This window comes from Anser anser, assembly GCF_964211835.1.
Source record: "Anser anser genome assembly, chromosome: 9".
NCBI lineage: Eukaryota > Metazoa > Chordata > Aves > Anseriformes > Anatidae > Anser > Anser anser.
This window is the reverse complement of record NC_139729.1, coordinates 19288549-19312060: the sequence shown is the minus strand read 5'-3', so window position 1 is coordinate 19312060 and position 23512 is coordinate 19288549. Positions and strand designations below refer to the sequence as shown.

Here is a 23512-nt window from a genome sequence, read left to right as displayed (position 1 = left end):
GAAAACTTTGAAATATGTGATCCCTTGCAGTTAGCCAAGCCACACCTACTCAGTTTTATGATCTGTAATTGTGATCTTTTTCTTAGAATTTTGTTTTCTTCCTATTGTTGATATTGGTTCTAAATGGTAATTGTCAGTTATTCAAGGATATCAGGTGTCTTGCATCATGGTAACACCTCCTGTAGCTAAACACTGAAATGCCAAGGATGCATTTCTTATTACCTTTCTGAATCACTACAATTAAGTGTTTTCTTTTACAGAAGCAGAAATGTGTACATAATACTTGTCCATTAGGATACAGTCTCTGAGGAGAACAAGAATTGAATTCAGGCAGCATAAGGCTAAATGAAGTGTCCTAATACACATATTACACTTAAGACATATCTACTTTCCCCTTTTATCATATTCAAGATTAAGTTATGACATTATGCTGAACATAATGGAGACAATATTGTGCTGTCAAGTGGATATTATGGTGTTTTCTAAACACTTTTTTATGCCAAGGATGCAAATTTCCTGATGGAAATTTTGGATGTGAAAAATGCAAAGGTCCTGTTATATTTGTGAAAAAGAAAAATAAACTGAAGAAAGAGGCTTAATCGTTATTAATTTGTTGATCCTGTAAGCTTTCCAGAAGAGGTTTGTGTGTAGCAAATTTTAACTTGAAAAGAGTCTTACATTTATTATTCACTGACTTTCTTTGATGGAAAGAACTTTTCTTTTCATGGACAGAAAGTTGCTTTGAGAGTTTTTGGAATCTCCACAACTGCAAAGCAAACAAATGGCCTAATTTTGGTATTTTTGGACAAGATGGTGGAGTGAGGTCTCCTTTCTGGTGATTTTTTCTTTGACTCATTTAGAACAGTATTTCAGACCTCATCCTCCATCTTGTCTATTCCTGTTGGGATGGCAAAATCTATTTTCTCTTAAATCTGCTTCTTCTCTTTGCTTTTTCAGCTCCTAGTCATTGTAAAAGCTGCAGATGTTGCTGATTTAGAAGTGCCAAAGAAGCTGCAGTAGCAAACCTGGAGATAACTTAGGGTGCCTCACTGTATCGTCAGGAACCATCTTCTTTGGAAAAAAAGATGTATGACTCCCAAACATACGTGGGACTTCCCAGGCTGAATCATTTTTAGGACCCAAGTCTGAAGTAATGTGCTAAATACCATTGTTTATAGCTGAACATAAGCCTTAGCTATGGCAGTTTACATCCCTTCTACTGTGAGCTTTCTTTATCTCTTGATTATTTGGTGCCTCGTGGGCCTGTTTATGAAATTTTACTTTGTATAGTTCTTTTTTTTAATTATTTTTTTATTAGCTGATACACTATATTGGATTTTTCAAGACTTGAATAAGAACCCAGCTAATATTATTATATATCTTCAAGTAAGTATAGGAGATTAAAATAATAAAATAATAATAAAATAATAAAATAATATGTATCAATTGTAATCTTGCATCGTTCAGTCTTTAAAAATATGTGGACAAGGATTTGTCTTTTTTTTTTTTTCTTTAGTGGACTTCCAATTCAAACATGTAGGGCAGTTTCAGGGGGCTGCAGACAAGCAACAACACTGCTACATTTGCTTACTTTACTTTTCTGAGCAGCTACCGCTTGTTCTTCCTGTGCATTAACATGCAGCTCTTCTGCTTCAGTGGGCTGCACATGCAGAGGCCTTACAGAAACTGGAGGTGGAAAAACTATCAGAAAGAGTGTGCCTGCACGCTGTTTTTGGTGTTTGTTCAGTTCTTTGGACAGAGAAGTAGAAATGGCAGAGGTTGAAGAGCATCATTTTCAGCAGCATGGTTTTGTGTGTATTTGAAGAGTTAAACAAAAAGCTATGAGGAGCAATTTAAAATTAAACGCTTCTTATGGCTTTACCAACCACCTCTTACTTTTGCATAAATTGCAGTGTTATTGAGTTGTGCTACTGAGCACTCTTATATCCACACAATTATTCAGGTTATGATGCTATTTGAGGATTTGAAATGAGTTACCTGATGAAGTTGGCTAAATAACTCGACTTACCATTTGTGTGTGTCAGAACTTTACTTCATTGTATGCTTTTATCCCATTTTCATCCAGCTGGACCTCTATGGTTAAAAGGAAGGAAGCTCTATTCTATTTCTCATTGTTTGTGCACTTACCATTTGCAGTATCTGCGACAGTGAAATGCCACTGAGAGCTGTTGACAGATGCATGCCATCAACAAAGGTATGACTTAACACACTTCAAAATTACCAGACCTAAGCCGAGTTGAGCCTTAAAATTACCTATTAATAATGGCAATTAAATGCCAGCGTGCTTCTACATTGATAGATTTAAAAACACAAAATATTCTACTTGTCCCTCCAGTCCACTCTTTTTTCCTTTTTTCTTCTTTCTTTTAAATCTGTTGAATGGTCGGGTTTGGCGAGCATGTCATTGATTATCAATTTATGCTCAGTAACCCCGTTGCTTTCTAGCTTAATGTTTTGTGGAACCCATAGGTGGCAGCACTGTAGAGCAATCAGAAACATAATGTGTGGTGACAAAAATGCTTTAAGGTACATCTGTATTGCAACTGCTTGACACCCACCATGTTGAATGAGTGTGGCTTGGAAGTCCTCATCTGGTTGCCTCTTGAAGCAGTCATTGACAGTTTCTAAAGGCTGAATCTCCATGGTGTGTCATGGTGTGGTGTCTGCCATAGTGTTGAAGTCTCCACTTACTATGACATTTTTTTGCCCTTGCTGCCCTTCTGGTCGGGGTTGTAGTACGTGTTGCCAGCTTGCTTCAGGCCTGCGGGAGGTCGGTGCTGGCTCTGATAGTAGATCTCTCCTCTGTAGCTCTGGCATTGTACCCCGTTTGGATTAAGTTATTGACTCGTAAACCTGTGCTCTCATTACCACGATGAGTTAATTTGACATAAAGCCTTCTCTGATGTACAGGGCTCCTCCATTACCAGCATGCTCAACTTGATGATCTTAGAGTTATTTTCCAACATAGATGACTCCATGGTTTTACGGTCCACTCTCTTTGCGCACTTTGCATTGCAGTGTTGCGGTGTACCCCATGTGAGCAGTCTTGCTACTTTTGCTGTGACCCCATCCTTCTACCTGATTGCTCCCTGAGACCTTTCTGCAGGGTAAATCTGGGTCCCCCTGAGTAAGGCTGGGCCTAACAAGAGGCTTAGGCTGGGTCTGGCCTTTTGGACAATGTGGGCAGTGTGTTTTCCTAGTGCTCAGTGAGAGTTGTGGGTATCAAATGAAGTGTGGTGAGGCAGAGTTTTCTGGAAAAGCTTAGGCAACAGTTTGCTTAATTTTTTTCTTCCTTGTAAACTGTTTAGAGGGATTCAGTGTTCCCTATTTTAATATTTTCAGCATTTGTGAGCAGCACCTGTTCACATAAATCTTGCTCCCTCTGGTCTGACAAGTACTATTGCAAGAGCTCACCAGTAAAGATGACAGATGTTCAGTCTGTTTATTTTGAATAGGTGAGGAAATCTGCTTTTGTAATGAAGGCTTCAAACCATAAGAGTGGGAAGCAAATGCAATGCCTGCAGGGGACAGGGAAAGAAACAGCATCATCAGAATCATCAGAAAGGTGAGAGGCGAATAAACGTCGAGTGTGGTGTGCTGGAGCTGGAAAGGGCTGTGCCCAGGGTGTGTGTTGCCTGCTGTGCTGTAAATACCAGGGTTTGGGTTTTTTGTTGCAGGTTGCAAAGACAGATTCAGTACGTGTATTAGAAAACACTGTGTGGTTCTATGCTGTGCATGTGTTGCTTGGCATGGTAGCATATACTTGCTGCCTGGCCTAGTGTCAAGCTAAACATAACAGACAATTGCTAAGCTCCCTTGCAGGTTTTTTTCAGTGGAGATAATTTGGATTTCTCAGCTCAGCTTTCCTTCTCTCCTGTAGCTCTCTGTCTTTCAAGAGCTTCATAACAGGAGCTGTTAATTGGTCAGTGGATTCAGAATTTCTCAGTGGGAAAAGAATTACAGACATGGCATGTTCAAGCAAACACCAAGGGAGAGTTGCTTAGAGCACAGACTTAGTGTGAAAAGAGGACTGGAAAAAGCAAGCCAAGAAAATTGCTGTTCTGATTTTCTGTTCTACTCAGGAAGAGAGAACTTTGCTTACAACATTATAAACAAACAGACTACAGCAGGATGCAAAAATCTATCTCACTGGGGCCTGAAAACTGATGAGCTTTAAGGTTGTGTAGGCAACATACTGGAATGGGACTTGGGAGATTCAAACACTGTTCCTAGATCTGTTCATAGCTTGTCTATGACTGAGGAACTTGCTTCATCTCTCTAGGCCTAATCAAACTTGATGTTCCCTTTTAAAAAGAGCTTAAAGCTTAAACTAACGAAAGGTAAGATATAGATGGCAGTTATGGCTGTTTCTCTTGTTACTGTGCTTTCCCTGCCCTGTGCAGTTGTTGCAATCGCTGCCTGCTTCTGTGACCTGAAACCTTCATTACAAAAGAAGATTTTTGATCAGACTTACCTGTAAAGATGACAGAGATGTTGAGCTTTGCAATAGTGTTTGCCAGGTAAGAATGAGCAGGGCTTCTTGCATGGAGAGGTGCTGCTCATGTATAATGGAGATATTGAAATAAGGAAAAGTGATTGTGCATCGGGTCAGTTGCCCTGTTCTCACTAAAGCATCAGGAAGAAGTAATTACTGTTTTGCAGATAGTCTTATTTTTGGAATTTCCTAATGTTTGAATATTTGTAGCCTCAACATTGTTTGACAGTTTTTCAGAGCAGTATCTAGTAGCCTAGATGTTGCACTTGGAACGCCAAAAGTCATGGACAGAACAAAAAATTTCAGATAAGACAAGCTGAAATGGGTATTAAAGTTCTGTTTCTTCCTGAAAAGGAAATAGTAACTTTGAGTTCTACAATGATAGCTGAGAAATGTTCAGCTGTGTAACTTCTGAGAGTAGAAAGTAATAATGCTTATGCCATTCTCATGCAGTAAGTAATGCAGGCTGAATATTGAAGTTTCTGCTTGCTCAGGATTGAGAAAGGTATAATCCATTTTCAACAGTGTGGCAGTGCCCTAATGAACAGCAACTGACACAGGTCTATTGTGGCAGGACAGAATTCAGAGAAGCTATTAATTGTATGGATTCTTTTTGATACAGGGGAGCTCATCAAGGAGTGACTGAAAGGAAAAGATGAATGCTGTATGTTTTGTTTGTTTGTTTTCTGGACATGCTTTTTGTTTCATGTTGTTTTTCTACCACCTTTCTTTTGTCTGTTACTGGGTGTGATACATGGTAAGCTGCAGAAGTTCTGAAAAAGCTGTAGAGTAGAAACTTACTAAATGAAAAGCCCCGATGTGGGACAAAAAACAATGAAAATTTGCAATTGTTTGGAACAAGTATCTTGCAAATATACTATTTCAAACATCACGAAAATCAAGCAAATTCAAAATCTTAGTGATTTTTTTTTCCTTTTATGACCACTCACGTTGCAGCCTACACTTACTGGATCACCTTTGTGCAGATATCTTTTACCATACAGAGGCTGCCAGAAGAATATACACAGTTTAGAAAGTATAAAGCAATTATCTATTGCCCAATATACTAGCTAGCTTTGGTTACCATGATACCTGGCTAAGCACTAATGCTTACTGCTGCTCTTGAGACACTGCATGAGACTCTGCTCACCAGTCAGCCACCAGATGGGGAAATGTCAGCCCCTGACACTCCTTGGATCTAGCTGATTTTCAGTGTTGCTTACTTGCTATCTTTCAATTCTCTGTTTTTTAGGTTTTACTCTTTTTATGTCAATACTTTTTCTCATCAACCCTTCAGCTGCTAGTGATTACAATCTCAACAATTACAATCCATATCTGTTGTTATTTACTTTGCAGAGCTTTAGTTTATGTACTTTCTTGCACCTAATTTTCTCAGCAAAATTGAAGCTTAAAGGCCCGTGGTAATATGGCTGTCAGGTTAGGTTTTCCAATCAAGGATCTTGTAATACTGAATACTTCCATCTATCAACAAGTTATTTATGAAAGTGTGTGCTTATATGACATAAAAACGAGCACTGTGAACTGGACAAATAACCTGAAAAATTCACCTGTAAGGTTTGAGATAATGTGCCTGTATACTGTGGATTATTTCTCATTATATATGGTAGAGAGGGTAAGCAAAAGTGCACATAAGGATCTATGTTTTATAGCAGATCACAGACTTAAACATGAATGAATATGTCAAACTCACTGAACGATGCAAGCAGATGTTCCTGGATGGGTTAAGACTTGTTATGTTCTCTAGTCCAGTCCAAAAATCTGTGTCCAGAGTGAAAGATCAAAATTAATCGTCTCAACATATTTGTCGTAATTCATTAAAGTTTTGGCCACCATTTTGCTGTTTTTTTTTAAAAAAAGAAAAAAGATTAAAGCAGAAGCAATCATAAAAGGTGAGCCTGAAGGTCCATCCAGCCCACTGTCTTATCTCTAGTCGTAGTCAACCACTGATGCCTGAAAGTAAGAAGAAAATATGGCAGGCATGTGCCTCTAATTATTTCTCTGATAATTTCCTACCCTTCAGGGACTTTCTGAGCTAGTGGTCATGACTCTGAGCCAGTGGTGGCAGTATCCAGCCTATTTTCTGCAGTTTTCCAGCTTTTGGTCAGGGGACTGTGTATGCATGCAGCTGAGACCTTAGAGTGTTCCATGCCCAGTTGAAATGTGTTTGTGATTTGCCATTGCAATCTGACAAACCTTGACCGGGTGGGTGATGGTATTTACTGATGAAGTTTAGAGGATGGTAGCTTGGTTGTGCCAGTAGTTCCTGTACTGGTAAGAACTACATGGGAGATGCTGCACCGGGGTATGAATCTGTGGCTTCCTTGTAGATACAGACCCTAGGCAGGACAAAGCTGTGCCTCATTCCATTAGCACAACTAATGCAAACCAATCACTGGTAGATCATCTAGGTAGTTTATCTATCTATTGTTGCAGACTGCTCTGGTGGTCATGTCTGCTGTCTTGGTAACAGCCTTGAAGGTGGACTTCTAGAAGACCATGGGCCAAAGTTTTAAAGACAGTAAGTGTGGTGACCTAGTAGAAGTAACTGGCTGTGCAGGCAGGGTTAAAATTCCCTGAAATGCTAAATTATTTTGGATTCTCAATGTTTTTCTTACAGGTGCAATGTTTTCATTTAGTTACTAATTCAATCCCAGTTAGAAAAAGTAGAAATTTAAAAAACAGTTGTATTTCTCCTTGGTTTCTCTGAATGTATAATGAATAAAGGGATGATGAAATTTCTGTTATAATAAATTAGAAGGATTTCCGAGATGAACTTGGAGAAAGCATCCTTAAAGAGAGTCAACACTGTAGAGTACTGATAAAAGTGCCTTATGATTTTTTTTTGTTTATTTTGAGTAATGTGTGTTGAAGTTTGCGTTTCAAAGTAGGTGCTTTTGTTCCTCCCTTACAGTTAGGCAGAGATTCATCCCCTATCTTTCATAGGGGGAGAGAATTTATTACCCCCAGGCTTTAGTAGCACGGAGATAGAGAGTGCGAGGAAATTTGCAGTGTTTAAGCTCAGAGAATCTGAGCTGTGTACTTAGCTGCTGAGGGAACTACTGTATTACATATGTAAATTCAGTGTTTGTGGGGACAATTGACCAGCTCAGCTTTGTGTGTGAACGGCCACCATCAGTTGTTCCTTTAACAAGAAGAGTATCTTCTGGCTTCTCATATGGGTCAGGCATCAGCAGGTGTAGGACTCTGCAGGCATTTGTTTAAAACCAGGTTTTGCTACAGACATTGTAACTTAACAATAATAAAAAAAAAAAAAGCAGAGAACATATAATGAAAAGAGCTCTGGGAGTGAAAGAAAACACGACATTGAAACAACAAATTTCTCTCTTGAATTATCTGAAGTAAAAATATTTGTTCCTTAATTGAAGCCATGATTCCTATTGTCATAGCATGTTGGAAGACAAAAACTTGTTGAATATGCAGAGAGTAAATTCCTAGTGATCTGGAAGGGAAAAAGATTGAAAGAGAAGGTGATGAGTTATCTATTGATTTTTGGATGTCAGAAGAACTTTTTCAGAAGTTTCAGAAGAACTCTTCGGAGCAGAATAAGGTAGCTTCAGATGGTACATTCACAGCTGTTAATTTCTTAGACAGATCTCTCTTATAAGACAGACCTGAAATGCTGTCAGTCAGTCAGACTGTCATGTTCCTGGTCACGTTTCTCATGAAACTGCCATGGGTACATAGATGCTTTCTCCTGGAGCTGACTTCAAGCGCTATCCTTGAAAAACTCAGGCAGATGAGGGTTACTGCAGCTTATGACATTACCCACATAATGAAGTTCTTGTGAAATTATTACCTTTATGATAAACTGTTATAACTGGCTAAGAGAAGCTTTGTGCTGAGTACTGTAGACCTGAGAATCAATTTTCCTGTGTGATGTTTCTCTGAGATCACTCTTAACTTGCTACTGCAAGTAGTAGTACTTCAAGTATATTGGTCACCTTCTTGCTTGGGGAGACTGAAGCAGGAAAACACACACAGCTGTCTAGCATTTTAATCTAGTTTGCCTAATTATTTATTAAAAAGATAGTACTTTTTGTATAGTTGCTGAATCTACAATAACAAAGTGTGGCAAGTGGCAAATGCAAAAGGAGTATTCTTTCCCATACTCTGAATGAGGGCAATCCACTGGAATTTAAGTAACAGCTGAGGTTAGTAATGTCCTTAATGCAGAAATTAGTATTGTCAGAATTTATTTTTTCAGAAAGAATGTTGTGCTTTTAAAATGTTTTTGGAGAACCTGAGAAGAAAAACTGTCATGATACTGGCTGCTTATCTCATTTCTTGATTGAACTGAAGACTGACTATGGAAATGTATCATGAAGAAGTAATTCAGTTTTCCAGTTTCTCTCTGTTTGGGATTTTAGGAAGAAGCTGGCAGTGCTGAATGTGTCCATGAATCCTTCAGTTTAAAAAAAAAAAAAAAAAATCAGCTGTCATACCTAGACAGAAACACGTGAAGAGGAAAACAATACCCTCCATCTGAAAGTGTGGGTGTATGAAATGCCCAGCTGTTATGCAATAAAACTATCATGGACTGAACTACAGGGCCAAAGTATGCAAAGTCACAGCTGTGTTTACAGAAATGGAAACCTGATCAGAACTGAGAAGTTATTAGATAAGAAGCTGTGAGTGATTTCAGACAAGATGTGTATTTTAAAATTCTTCCAGATGTAGCAATGAACCTTTGTCAAATACCCGCCAGACATGCACGATGACTTTGTAATACACACCTGAGCATTTTTTAATAAAGCTGTTGATTGTATATCCCTTTGCATTGTAAGTCTTGCATTAAGGTTGCCTGTGATGCCTGATGAGCAGCAGTTCAAGACGAAAGCAAAAAGGCACCGTATTTCTTAGTTGCAGTGCTGCTTGCAAACCAGGAAGGGATTATCAAGGGATTATCAACCTTATTTAGTAATCAAAGAGGAGAAGGTATATTCATACCAGAATATAACCTTCGTCCTGTAAGTAAAATGGTTTTATGGCCTCTCAGTCCATCATAATGAAATGTGAACGCCCTTATTTAAATAAGGCTTGTGTCAGGCAATAGTGATTTGTACTTGCAAGTTAGTGATATACTACATGCCCTCAACGATGCATTCACTCAGAACGGGAGTGAGACAGAAATACATCACAAAAATGTTTAAGACAGATGTAATAAATCAATGGAAATTGAGTTCCTCATTTTTTTTTTCAGAGTCAGAGTGGCCTTGTAAAGTACTAGTGGAATTCTGATGACAAGTGAGGCTCTGTTCATATTTCTTTTCTAATTCTGCATCTGGGAACAGACCCATCTTGCATAATCAGAAGCATCTGGCATATAAACTTCAGAGCTGATCAAGAGAGTCTGAACAAGGTATGTGTTCATGTTCCCAGATAATTCATCTGTGAATGAGTAACACCAGTGTAAACATTAGAATTTTAGGATGTATGAGAAATCTGGTGTGGATCAGGATGAAATGACACAGATGATGGTAATTCGTTTTAAAAATGTACTTCATCATGGTACGAGTTATTCCAAGAAACAGTATGTTTTCAGATGTCCTACTATACAAGTGTAGGGTTCATCCTTCTTGGTGTATTTGTAGATCTAAAGGAGTGAGATGCCTGCCAATTTCCTTTGCTCCATCATTTGAATGGAGCAGATGTACAATGCCTGTGAAGAGGCAGGAAGCTCCAATTGGTGAGGTTTGTTTGAAGACTGTTTATGACGGAGCTTGCTGTGTGTAGAAGGACCTAAGGAAGGTCCTCACCCAGCAAGCATGCTGGAAATTCTCCTCTAGACATGTCTGGGGAAGAACAGAGGACTTAGTTTATAAAAGTAGCAATTTCATAAGTTACACATTCCATAAATGTGTGTTGGCTACAGCGTGCTTTTGTTAAAATTAACTGGTGTTGAAGATGTTTTTTCTGATCTTTATCTCATTAGTTACGTTTTTTTTATGTCTTGTATTGTGCATTCTTGTGTTAAGATTTCCTGTAATTTTCTGAATTCCGTTCTTTATCTGCAAATAGGTATAAAAACTTATCCAAGGTCAAGTCTGCTTATAGTGATGTTTTTCGTCAAGAATGCAACACTTACAATCCAATGTTTGGCACCACGAAACTAATGGAGAAAGTGAACTGTAGATGAAAACAGCAAGATAAGATCCTGCAGACTGTGGAAACTGTGGAAAGCCTGTGAGGGTACTTTGTCCTGTTTGGCTTAGCTTTAAAACATCTGTATGAATTGCACTATTTACTGAGATATTTTCTGGTTTTCTTTCTCTTATAGCCTGAGGGAGATGTCATGAAGTTGGAGGTAACATGCTTCTTGTAAGTTAATTGTGTGTGCACTGGCAACGTTACAGAATGCTGCTGATGCATTTCTGTTTATTTTACAGAGTCTGTTACAGAGAAAAAAGTACTTTGCCTAGAGTTGCTGCTGTGAAGATAGCCAGTAATTTCAGAATGTCAAACCTGATGACTGTGGCTTTGCATAGTTTTGGAGTTCTTGCAGACTTAGTACATGTGTGGTTTTTGTTTTGCCTACAAATATTTTTTTCCTAACAGGAAAACCTCCTTGGGTGTGCGAATAAGCTGCTGGCACCTGAGTGCCACAGCTGGAATGACCTGTTAGGGATATCTTGGAGAAACACCTTTATGTAACAGCAGGAATGGGACGGAGTTGAGCAGTTGTGGAAACACCTGAAAACAAGCATTCCACTTGGGTACTCTGGAAGATTTCACCCCATTTTTCCTAAAGCTTGGTCCGCTAATCTTGATAACTCCCGTGTCATCCACTGTCATTCTGTATGCGTGAGTATAATGTCCTTTTGTGCAGTGGATTATCCTTCTCTCCTGCCTCCCTCCACATTTTGCTGGTTTTGTTGGTGCTGAAGACATGTGTGTGCATAGACTTTGGGTAAATTCCCCAGGGAATGCTACCTGGTCAGTTCTGCTGTCTTTGTCAGTACGTAGCTGACCTTCAAGTGACATATTCCATCAAACTGATTGCTCAAAGGGATGTTTCTGAATGTAAGATGCAAGTCTGAATGAAACATCTGCCTTCTAGCCTTTATTGGATCTTGAAGCGATGACAGGTATTAGCATATTGCAGCATAGTGATGTATTAAATACATGCAAGGATGGGAGCACTCCTCGTTTTCTGGAATAGGGAAGTGTGGTAGGGAAGAAGGGTGGAGAAAAATTCAGAAAGCTTAAATGTGAGGAGGTTGTCTTTGGGAAGAGTTAAGCAGAACAATATAGAATCAGTTCAACAGATTCGTAACAGCTTTCTCAGTGATAGTCTTGTTTAAAGTGTGAAATGATAAGTGTAATACTACTATCCCTGATTTTGTTTCTTCTGGGTGTGCAGTTCCTGAAATTGCAATGGAAAAGTCGTGGATTTCCTCCTGGACCAATCCCACTTCCCATAGTTGGAGGTGTCTGGCGGATAAATTTTAGAGCTGATCATAGGAGCCTGAAAAAGGTATGTATTTTTGCGGATGTGAACAAAGGAGCAAAATGTGGAAAAACTAGGGATGGTTGTTGGTAGGCTAATATGGTAGTAGAGAGAACTTCATTGTGAGGGAAGGTGGGTCATGGAAGTTCAATTAAATGCCTAAACAAGTTAAGTAAAATCTGCAGATTCTTTGCAAATAAACTGACAGTGTAAATGATGGTGAAAGGAATGAAATCATGGGAAGAATTGGGTCCATGCTGAGAATGTTAATCGAGGGTCTTTCAGCGTTCAGCCTCCTCCATTGAGACAAAACTTCACAAAATGATCCAATGTGTTGATAAATTTTTTTCAAGTCCCTACCTTTCTTTAGGTGCTAAGCAAAACCGGTATGTGAGGGGGTACCTGGCTGCAAGGGGAGAATATGGGCTTTAGGAAAAGGGAACTTAAAAGACATTGATGCCAAACATTTCTAATGGGTGCGCGTTCATCACTATGGGAGGACAGAGCTGTAGTGTTTTTTTGTGTGAAGGTAGGGACTTTGTCCTTGCTGAATATCTGCAGGGTTGCCTGAGACCAGTCCCTATTGCTGGCCAAGCAGAGGTGGGATCTCTGTTCACATTCCTCAGCTTGACAGTACTTTTGTATGAGATGGGAGATGGTCTATTGAATCTTGAAATCTGTAGTACTAGGAGAAGTCACAATTGGAATGTGCAATTTTAAGAGGTTCTAATTTTTGGTTGAGGAAATGAAACGTGGAGTTGAAAAATATAACTGTGAATGGGCAGGTGAACTTTCCTTGTGAAACCTAATATGATCTGTAAGCACTCAGTTGTGCCATTTTCCTAAATGTTAAATTTGCAAAGACAACCCAAGTTAAGCTTTAAAATGGTCAAGAGCGTCTGTTCTTTTTATCATTCACATTGCTGTGAGTAGTGGGGTCCCAGAGAGAGCACAGAACTTTACTCCCAAGTTCAGGAAATAAAAAGGCAAAATAGTTTTGTTTTGCAGTGGGAGTGTTTATCACAGTAATGTCATGTTGGAAGAGAGGAGCCCATTGTGTGTGTTTGTGTTTGGTTGATGTTTCTCCAATGAGTATTTTTTGTCATTGGTCAAACCTACAGCTAGCAAAAATCTATGGCAACATCTGCACCCTGTGGCTGGGTCACAAACCTATGGTGGTGCTTTATGGATTCAAAGCTGTGAAGGATGGTCTCACCGTCAACTCAGAGGATGTTTCTGGGCGACTACAGACCTTTATGTTCAACAAATTTTCACGTGGAAGAGGTAAGATGTTTGTATCTGTGGAAGAACTTTGTCTACTGACAAGTCCTTAGTTCCCAGTTCACCCATTCGGTCTGCTCCAGGTGGTTGATATAAGGCAAGTCTGTGGTATCCCTCAAAATGGTCTCCAAAATGGTCTCTAAAGTGCTGCTGTCACACGTATTCCAGAATCTTACCAGAGCAGCAGCATTTGTACTAGCTAGGTCTTTTATTTATCCATTATTAGTGTTGTCTAAGCTTGTGCCCTGATTTGAAATAATCCATGTGAGGCTCACTTTATTTGGAGCTTGAAGCTTCCTCTTTAAGCTGAGGCTAAAGCAATTCTTTATGCTCCTGGTTGTTTGTTTACAGCAAAGGCCACTGTAGGGAAAGCATGTACAGAGCTGTTGAACAAGATGTAGCCTTTCGGGATGTCCCAAGGCACAGGAAGGACACTGGAGCTTTAAACATATTAGCGAGACTGTAGGTGCAATAGTCCTTGTTCAAAGCTTCTTACTGTGCTGTCATTTACACCAGCCACTGCTGAATTTTGGTGGATGGAGAATATATAGAGTTCTGCATTTGAAACAGAAATGCTCAGTGGTTCTTGCCCTGGCTTCATTTTCCAGGAAGGACATGGGTCACGATGACAGCTGAATGTGTGCTGCAAGCAGCCTGGTAAAATCAGGATCCATCCCCCAAAAGCAAGAGACTAAGTGCAGCACAGACAACGAGCTCAGAACCAGTTATCAACTCTAGCTGTTAAGGAAGTGTGGTGTTTTTGAAATATTGCCAGTAAGGAGATTTGATGATCTCAAGAGGGTTTGTATAAGATTAAGAAGCACAAGCGTAGGAACCACCTGGGCTTCTCCAATGAGCTCCTTAGAAAGGTCAGTTGGCTCTGAGTAGCTTGGTGAGAGACACCATTGTATTTTCAGGTGGTAGAAACTTGAACATAGTGTTTATTGAGGAAAGCTCTCTTTGCCACTCCTGCAGAGGTGACGCGTGACAACATCTGTGGAAACACAATGCCTATATATGCATGTTGGCAAACAGAGCTTACAAGTATTTATTTTATTAGAAGATTGTAGAAGGTAAATGAGATCTTATAAGAGACTGCATGAGCTGGGCTCTAAGCCTTTCTATGTGAATACGGATTTAGATTCATTTCTGCTCAAAGAACAGGCAAAGAGAAGGCAACACCAGCCCACGCTCTTTGCAGCATGTAGCAGCCTGCTGCATGGACTTTCATTGTGACCACTGCTCTTGGATGTTTGGGCATGTGTGTGAGTTCTGAGACTGTAGTGGGCTTTTTGCAGGGCTGGGGGTGTTATATTAACCAAGGTGGTTTTTCTGTCCTTAACAAAATACTATTGCTAGAACAGTGGCCTAATGCATGCCTCTTCTTCATGAGTGGCAGCATGATGAGAAGGAAGAATTCTTAGCATGTATGTCATTTACTGTTATATGACTATTAACATAAAATTGATTCTTAATGACTGAAGGTATCCTGGTCTCAAATGGTCTCATCTGGAAACATCAGAGACGTTTTGGAATTGCAACTCTCCGGAAACTTGGAATGGGGAATAAAGGAATGGAACGTGGGATACAAACCGAGGCCTATCACTTGGTCAAGTTCTTCAAGGACAAAGATGGTATGTCATTGACAAGGTGCCCTGGGAACTGCATTCCTGATTTTGATGTAGGGTCATGCAGGCTACCTACTGAGGGTAAAGACAAATTGGTTTTGTTCTAGAAAAGACAGGGGTTAGAGTACAGCCAAGATTATTTAGAACGTAATATAATTTAAGTGCAATCAAAACTTTTTGTACCATCAGAGCTCAGCAGTGTGTATTTTGGTATTAGCACCAAGATTAAAAATAAATAAATAAATAAAAAGAAAAGCAAACAAAACAGATAAGGGTGGGAGTTAAAGACTTGACACCTTTCTGTCCTTATTTTTGAATGAGGTTTATCTGTTGTTACCTTTGCCAGTGAATTTTGAGGGTTTCAGTGTAACAGTCTAAATAGCATAGGGGATATTTATTATAAAATGTCATTGTGATCTTGCTTTCAAAGTAGCAAAGAAGATAGTATTTTGGTGATAAATGCGTATCTCTGTTTGCAGGAGAAGCTGTTGACCCTTCATTCCCCATTGTTCATGCTGTCTCTAATGTGATATGTTCTGTGGTCTTTGGACATCGTTTCTCCCTGCAGGATGAAACTTTCCGCCAGCTGATTGAAGCATACAATTGTTTAGTGGCTTTTGGGAACAGCTACAGTTACTATGTGAGAAAATGACACATTTAATAAGCAAATTATTAAATTATTGAACATGATATTTATTGCATTGCCATGCAATATTAATTGCAGCGTTATATATTATCATAGTATACTATTTAATTACAATAAATGCTGATTTAAAAATACTGATCATGAACATGAACTGGGCCTGGAGTGCTTTGGGTTTGTCATTATTAAAGTAACACAAATAATTACTTTCAGAATTGCCCAGGAAAGGCAGTGTGCTTGGGATACTGAACTCTTTTGTAACGAAAAGACCAGTATTATTGAGGTGAAAAGTGATACTTTTTTACAGGAGTAAAAGTTTGTGTTTTTGCATTGTCTGTATCCACCTGTGTCAATTTATGTAATAATATATATAATATTAATTAGTATTAAATTTATTACTGTTAACACATACAGAATAGACTTACCTGTGAAACTGGATTCCTCTGTTGGTGAATTAACAGGGCAAATACTAGTGAGGTTATGCAGTAAGGATAAGAAAGAATCCAGGGTAGAAATTGCATCAACTTTAATCTACCACAAGTCAATACCTATTCATGTTCTAAACGTGACGTTTCTCTTTGCTGCAGTGCTTTTCCTAGAGAAATTAATTCAGTAATTCAGTATTAAAAATGTCTGCATTGTATCTCTATAATTGCTTTAGTCATGTCATGTAACTTACAGTATCTGTGTTGAATGCTTGCTCCACAGATATATGAAATTTTCCAGTGGCTTTTAACATGCCTTCCGGGACCTCTACAAAAAGTAGAATCTTGCTGTGATTTTGTTCGTTCTTTCGTAAGGCAGGAAATCAAAAACCACAGGGAAAAAGGCACCATAGATGAACCAGAAGATTTCATTGACTTTTACCTGGATCAGATAGAGAAAGTGAGTAATTTGTGCTGTAATTGACAAAAATGATATCATAGCAGATTTCCTGCACGTTTCACATAGCTGTCTATACACAGCAACATCACTACAGAGCACTACGAATTCAGTTTAAAAACCATGCTGTCAAATTCAAATATGAATTTTAAATAGTCAGTTTAATAGCTTGTTTTAGAAGGATAAAATAATTACATCGTTTTTTTGTTATACTCTGGAGTCCTTAGACAAGAGTAGACAATGTTTGGTTTTAAAGATGTAAATATTTAGATGGCTCTTGAATTCTGATTCTTTTTGTCTTTTCAGTGTTTGGCTTTATTCTCTGTGCTTTGTACTGAACTTTTGCGTGCTTAGTAGGACCGTATGGTTATTGAAACAATCTAAAAGAAAAATGATGGCAGTCTCTGCCTTGAAAAATAGCATAAATCATTAAATCATAACACATGAGAGATAACTGAAATCAGCAAATGTGCAGGGAGTGGCAAGGGTGGGATAAACCTACTTTTGAAATATTTTTTTTCTGATGTGGAAGTTAGCAGTAAGGCAACAAGGAGCTCTAAATGTAATAGGACCTTGGAATCCTGACACTTTCCATAGCACTTGCAATGAAAAGTATCTATGAATTTACTCGAGAAAATATCTGCGTAAATCTTTTTATTGTTCAGGTAGCTGTATTTTCTCCATCTTCTAGAAATACTCTACTTACAGTGATCACTTCATGTCTCAGTGGGCAGATACAGTGTTAGACAGATGTACCTTCTGCACTCTTATTTAATTTCTTATTGACACCTGTAGGCTAAAAATGTCCCAGATTCTACTTATGATGAAGAAAACATGGTGCAGTCTGTTTTTGATCTCTTCCTGGGTGGCTCTGAGACCACCGCTACCACTCTGCGTTGGGCTCTGCTCTATATGGTGGCTTTTCCTGACATTCAAGGTGAGTTATAGACACAAACATGGAGATGTTTCAAGTAGAACAATTCTGTTCCACATCCCTTTTTTTTAATTTTTTTTGACATTGTATTTCCAAGCTTTGTTTTTAAGAAGCCAGTGAAGTAGAACATTTCCAGACAGATTTAAAAATAATTTCAGGGATGTTCAGCTTCTGATGTATTTTGTCTTCTGTGTATTTTTGTCATGATTTTTGACAGACTGTTTTAGTATTGTAAGAATGTAATAGAAATTATAGTCTGGTTGAAAAGACTCAAAGTGAGATAGGAACTTGAGTTAGGGTAAAGTGATTCTTTCCTCGTATCTGAAATGTCAAACAAATACATAATTTGTGCTTGTTAACTGAGACATCAGTTGATTTCTACATAATAAATATATTCATTGTAATTTATGGAACGTTACATAGAGAAGAATAGAGAAGACAGATGCCTGAGAAATTCTAGACAAGCGCAAAGTTGCACACTGGTTTCAAAAATTTTTAAATGATTTGATACAGGGATTTCAGTGATGGTGAATCGCTAAGCCAAATACATGTTCTCAATGCTTGGATTTAGAGCTAGATAAGACATACTACTTTTGGTTCTAGAAGGCTGGAAGAACAGAGCCCTGTACACACATGTAGCTTTCAAATTCTAATAAAATTAAAAAAAAAAAAAATCTCTCTTGGATTACTAGCCTAGTTTTTAAGCCTGAAATTTGATCCTGACCTTTCTCAGACTGTGTGAAGTATGGTACTTACTGAAGCATAGGTAACAGCCAAAAGAGATTAACAATTAGTGATGGTTAGGTATTACCCTGTCCCAATTCTCAGCATTACATCTGTGTATCAGTTTGATACAATGGCTTCCTTACAAAATGTTGCTAAGTGTGCTGTGAGTCTGTATTCAGCTAGAGTAAAAACAATAGCTTGATTAATTGTATTAATCTATTAGTAAGAAGCTCCTGCTTTATTTACAGTCTGCTCTCTTTCTTTTAACTATGAAGCTCAATAAATCTTTTGGGCTTGTGGAAAGATGATCTGAACATAGAGCCTATAAACTAGGAAATACCAAATTTTAGTCAAATAGTAAAATTGTGTAAATGTATGCACAGTTGTATAAATGTATTTACATTTTAGGATATGGTGAGTATATAATTTATTTACATACTTATTTTTTCTATCACTGCTTGTAGTGGTATTCTGTGTATAAAGGATTTTTTTTTCTCTGTAGAAAAAGTCCAGAAAGAGCTGGATGTCGTTGTGGGTTCTTCTCATCAAATCTGCTATGAGGATCGGAAGAAACTGCCTTATACAAATGCCGTGGTTCATGAGATCATTCGCTTTAGTAGCATTGTTTTAATCACAATTCCTAGAGAAGTAGTGAAAGATACAACTGTATTGGGGTATCACCTTCCAAAGGTACCCTATCTATTCCAGTATGATCTTTGGCCATTAAGTTGAATTTCTCGTAGTTATGTTTTCCCTCATCCACTTTTCCTTACAGTTCAGTGGTTGTTGGTGACAGTACTGACAGTGCTTTTTCCCTCCCATGCCCTCTGGCCTGTGCCTTTTTCTCATGGACAGTGAGAAAAAACCCTTACCAAAAGCATAATTTCACAGCAATTAAACCTGTGAGAGTGCTGCAGAGTCTTACTTTCCAAGAGTTTGTGCTTTTAAAGTACTTTATAAGCATTTGAGTTCTTATACTTTCAGAGGATCTGAGAGAGGACTTAACCAGAAATGCACAGTGTTGTCAGCATATTGATAATGACAGGATATTGTCTGCTATGTGGACAAATGGGAGATTTGATTTTTTTCCACTTGTGATGCCTGAGACAATACCAAGCATGAACTCAATTTCGTTCACTTAGGGCTTCTCTTCCATATTACTACATCTCTGGCATCATATTTGAAATATAATGAAGATGTTGCCCTGCAGCTCCTGAACTGCCATCTGACCTCAAACAAAAATCTACTGCAAGTTTCCTTGACTCATCCAGCTTTTCCAAACTTAACCTTAATGCCAAACCTCCCCAAAGGCACACATGGAGACACCTTCCTATGCAGCACTGCTCCATGGTGTTTGCCATGCACACCTTCCTTCCCTTCACCTTGAGAAAGATAATTTGAAATATACTATTTCATTTGCAGGGTGCTTTGTTTTCCATTTGTAAACCTGCTAAAGCTTGTCAAAAGTGGGAAAATCATTTTACTAGATTTAGGATAAGAAGCTAAAGGACCTTACACCCCTCATTATGTTGCATTTGCTAACAGAATAGAAAAAAGGAGACATGGAGGGAGTAAAGTAGGCAAATACCTAAAACTGAACTACTGAGGTTTTTTAGGCATTTTTTTTTGAAGATAAAAACAAAGAAACAAACAAAAAGCAACAAAACAACTCACACAAACACAGACAATGAAAAGAAAACAGTTCGAGATTAAACATTTTGTTTCCCAATAAAATAATCTTTCAATTCTGCTATCTCTTCGTGTGACTAGCAGAGCAGTGCCCTGAACTATAGCTGGAATTGGTTTGTGTCCTTTTCTTCTTGATGTTTGAGAAATTGAGAGGCAGAAATGAGCCAACAGCATCTTCTTTGCAGGGTACTGTGATTATGGCAAATATAGATTCAACTCTTTTTGACCCTGAATACTGGGAGACCCCTTACCAGTTCAACCCTGGTCATTTCTTGGACAAGAATGGAAATTTTGTGACCCGAGAGGCCTTCTTAGCCTTCTCAGCAGGTAGGTTTGCTGATAACTGAAACTGTTTGTGTGGGTTAGACTGTGAACGTGAAGCTGTATTATTTTTCTTGTGGAAGAGACCAAAGGGAGTGGAATCCCATAATAGGAGTACACGGTTTTCTCAGGCCAAAAAAAAAAATGTTTGATTGGAAAATAACTTGTTTGGTAATTATATAAACTGTTGACCTTAGATTTTTGTGAAAATGCAGAGAAAGTAAAAGGAGTAAAGACCCAGAATTGCCAATAATTTTGGGATTAAAGTCCTTACGCTGTTCTTTGCCATCCTCTGCATCTGCCAGATTATGCTATTATAGTGGTGGTTCCATGGCAGCGTGCTCTGCTGGAGCTGATTTACTGTGTATAAATAATTCAGTATTTGTTGATACAGGAATTTGAACCTGTATCAAATGCATCCCAGATGGCTATGCCTTTCCAGGGGAGCTTCTGGAGACACTCTTTCACTAAGTGTGTGTGTTTATAGAAGAGTAAACAATCAATTGATTAAACAACAAATAAAACAAAAGCTATTGAGGATCATGCCAGGATTATGAATAGTCTGATTGTCAGAGCTCTCACCTGGGATGTGAAAGTGTCAGCCTCATGGTTCCTGGCCTACGCTTGGCAGAATAGGAATTTGAACATCCCAGGCCTAACCACTGCACCTTAGAGCCTGTCACCACCTCTCTTACTCAAACTTAACACAAAGTTAATTGATAAATTGGGAAAAGTTTTTGATTCACATGATTAATTTGGAATCAAGAGACTGAAACTGAGTTCATAGCAGCAGGGAGTTAGGGATTAGTTAGTAAAGTGTGAAACTAGGGAGAAGCATCTCTGGTAGCTTTTTCTGTAGTCTGGGTAGATCCTGCTTATGGTCAACTGCAGACACCTCAATTGTTCAGTCAGTTTGAGAGAAAAATGTCAAATTCAGCAAATCCTTTGTTTCCTGATGAGAATGAGTGATGCTTTTTTGAAAAGCTGGGAAGCAAATGCAGGCTACAGATTTCTCTGGGGACTGACTGCTCTTTCCCTCCTCCCTCTGCAGGACACCGTGTATGCCTGGGAGAGGCGCTGGCAAAGATGGAGCTCTTCATCATCTTCTGCAGCCTGCTGCAGACATTCAAGTTCACCCTACCAGAAGGAGTTAAGGAAGTCAACATGGACATTATCTTTGGGAGCACAATGAAACCCCATCCATATAAGCTCTGTGCCAATCTTCGCTAGGTTGCAGTGTATGATAGATTTGAGGAAGAGGCACTGACACAGGCTTGCTAGTGCACCTCTTATGTTCTTCATTTCTAGCCCAGATTCAGTGTCAGTCTGTTCCTGTTGTGTCATGTGTCTAAGAAGCTGGTCCTGAAAAATATTCTGTTTTTCCTTTTCCCTGTGTCTGGAAAAATCTATGTATGATTTTCTTGTGTATTAGAAATGAAATAAACACACGGAAAATGGTTACAGAGTCTGGTCTTACTTAGAGGCTCAATGGGAATCCTACTAGAGGGAGAAGGAACATTAAAGCCAAGACTTGGGAGTGCTTCCCATCGTCCCCATGCATTCTAAATTCTAGAGCGGGGCATGGAGGTGCACTTCCCATACGTGATGGCTCTGGGCATTGCCTGAATCCCTATGGTAGCTGCATGGGGGGAAAGAGTTGTGCTGGGACCTCTGAACTACCTGTGCGCCAGCCACTTTGTCTATTTAGCACATAGCCGCATGGAGGTGATAGCTTCAATCTGGAAGTAGTAGAGCTACATCAGTGCAACCCTTCATTTCACTGTGAGACTGGGGACGTAGTCTGCCAGTGAAGGCACCCCCCATATTCCCTCCTGAAGAATTGCAGAGGGTAGCCCCAGTCCTGGTGAAACAAAGGCAGCCTAAATGGTAAATGACCAGTGGGCTGGCCTGAGGTCGTTTGTTTTGCATTTATTATTGTGGTGCATTTGAGAGGCAATCTTAAAGAGGGAGTCCTCTCACCCAGTGGAGGCAGTTTGTAATGGTGATGGTGAAAAGAAGTCTAGGTTGGCCACATCTCTTTATTGATGCCTGGTAAGACAGTTACAGGGAATGCTTGGAGTCCTGAGAAGCAAAGCTTGGCACCTACAAAGGGAGGGACAGGGCAAGAAAAAATTACATCAATTTTCTTGAGAGCTGTGTGAGGGCTTTCTGTGAGTATGGAGGCTTTGTGTAGTGTGCCTTGTGGCATGCAGACTTCCAGTAGCTGAGCTAACAGAGACTGTTTGCAGAGCTGCTGAGCAAAGCTCTTGCCAGTTTCCTCCCCTGAGGAGAAGATTTTAGAATTGTTATTGCAATTATATTTCATGGATGCTTTGTTTATCCAGCATGATGATTTTCTTTAATGTAACATTGGTTAAACAGTTCTACTCACATCTGTGAAGGAGCTCAGTATCGGGAGGCTGCATGTGCTGTGTGGACATAGATTTTTGGGGGAGTGGAGGGTGGGTTGTGCACTAACGTGGAACTAGGATTCAGTTTTCCTACCATATAAAGATGGTGTTGCAGAGGTGGGTATAATGAGGCATGTGGTTGATACCAGAGTCTCAGTCATCTCTGTGAATATATCTGTGAATATAGTATGCGCACGTACTGGAGACTGAATAAGAGGTGAAGTCCAGGAAGAGGCATACAGGATCCATATTGCTTTAAACATTTTCACTTGCAGATTCTTAAAAGAACCCACAAACATTCCCTAGTGGAGACAGAAGTCCTTTTTACAAAGGTTATATCTATATCATGTATATCTCTATATACGTTTTTGAATAGCATTTATGAATCTGCATTTCTTAGTCATCTTTCACCACACCTTAGAAGTTGTCTATGGACTTAGTGGGGTCAGGAGAACACACGTGAAAGCTGCTGGTCTGGATCAGGTTATTTCTGCTGCTGGTAGCTAGATATTGGAATTTCATTTCCAAAATGAGAAAGTAAGAACTCTGGTAGGCAAAAGGGAATGCGCTAAATAAAGGAAGAAACTAGCTAGCACTGGAGGAGTTTTCACTCAAAAGCAATATGGTCCATTTGACTTTGTCTTTTTAAATAGACCTACAAATCTTGAACTCTTGGAAACTTCTGCTCTGTAGTCGTAGTAGGACAAAATTCAGTAAGGAACATTTTGTGCTTGTGTCTTTGACAGCCACAGCATGTTGTATCAGGCAATCTCGTTCCTAATTTCTACCCCAAGCACTACTGGGCTTTCATATCATTGTTACCATACCCAGTATTTTTCCACATAAATATTCAGACTTGTGATTCACACGCTGATGTCCATGTAGTTAGTACTACTCCTAATTGCAAAGTAACCTGGTCTTTCAAATGATTGTAATGCTGAGAAAAATGGTTAAGAAGAAGAGAAAACGTACCTGAAGTTTAACAACATGCA

General features: G+C 39.1%; 1 protein-coding gene across 9 annotated transcripts; it reads left to right on the top strand.

Moving 5' to 3' along the window:
- The first annotated feature begins 148 nt into the window (after positions 1–148).
- On the top strand, positions 149–21567 carry LOC310904094 (cytochrome P450 2J2-like). Of its 9 annotated transcripts, none has more exons than XM_083848328.1 (16): positions 149–1087; positions 2158–2215; positions 3477–3586; positions 9759–9917; positions 10577–10747; positions 10836–10876; positions 11114–11271; positions 11919–12032; positions 13127–13289; positions 14771–14920; positions 15394–15554; positions 16266–16442; positions 17235–17376; positions 18602–18789; positions 19974–20115; positions 21161–21566. In XM_083848328.1, exons 9-16 carry the CDS (start codon positions 13178–13180, stop codon positions 21337–21339), a joined length of 1251 nt encoding a protein of 416 aa, XP_083704454.1. In that variant the 5' UTR covers positions 149–1087; positions 2158–2215; positions 3477–3586; positions 9759–9917; positions 10577–10747; positions 10836–10876; positions 11114–11271; positions 11919–12032; positions 13127–13177; the 3' UTR covers positions 21340–21566. The 9 variants fall into 9 exon arrangements, with proteins under 9 accessions (XP_083704454.1, XP_083704453.1, XP_083704450.1 ...); XM_083848327.1 differs by lacking the exon at positions 3477–3586 and adding an exon at positions 6971–7055 and having other exon boundaries at positions 149–1150; XM_083848324.1 differs by having other exon boundaries at positions 149–1150.
- The last annotated feature ends 1945 nt before the right edge of the window (positions 21568–23512 follow it).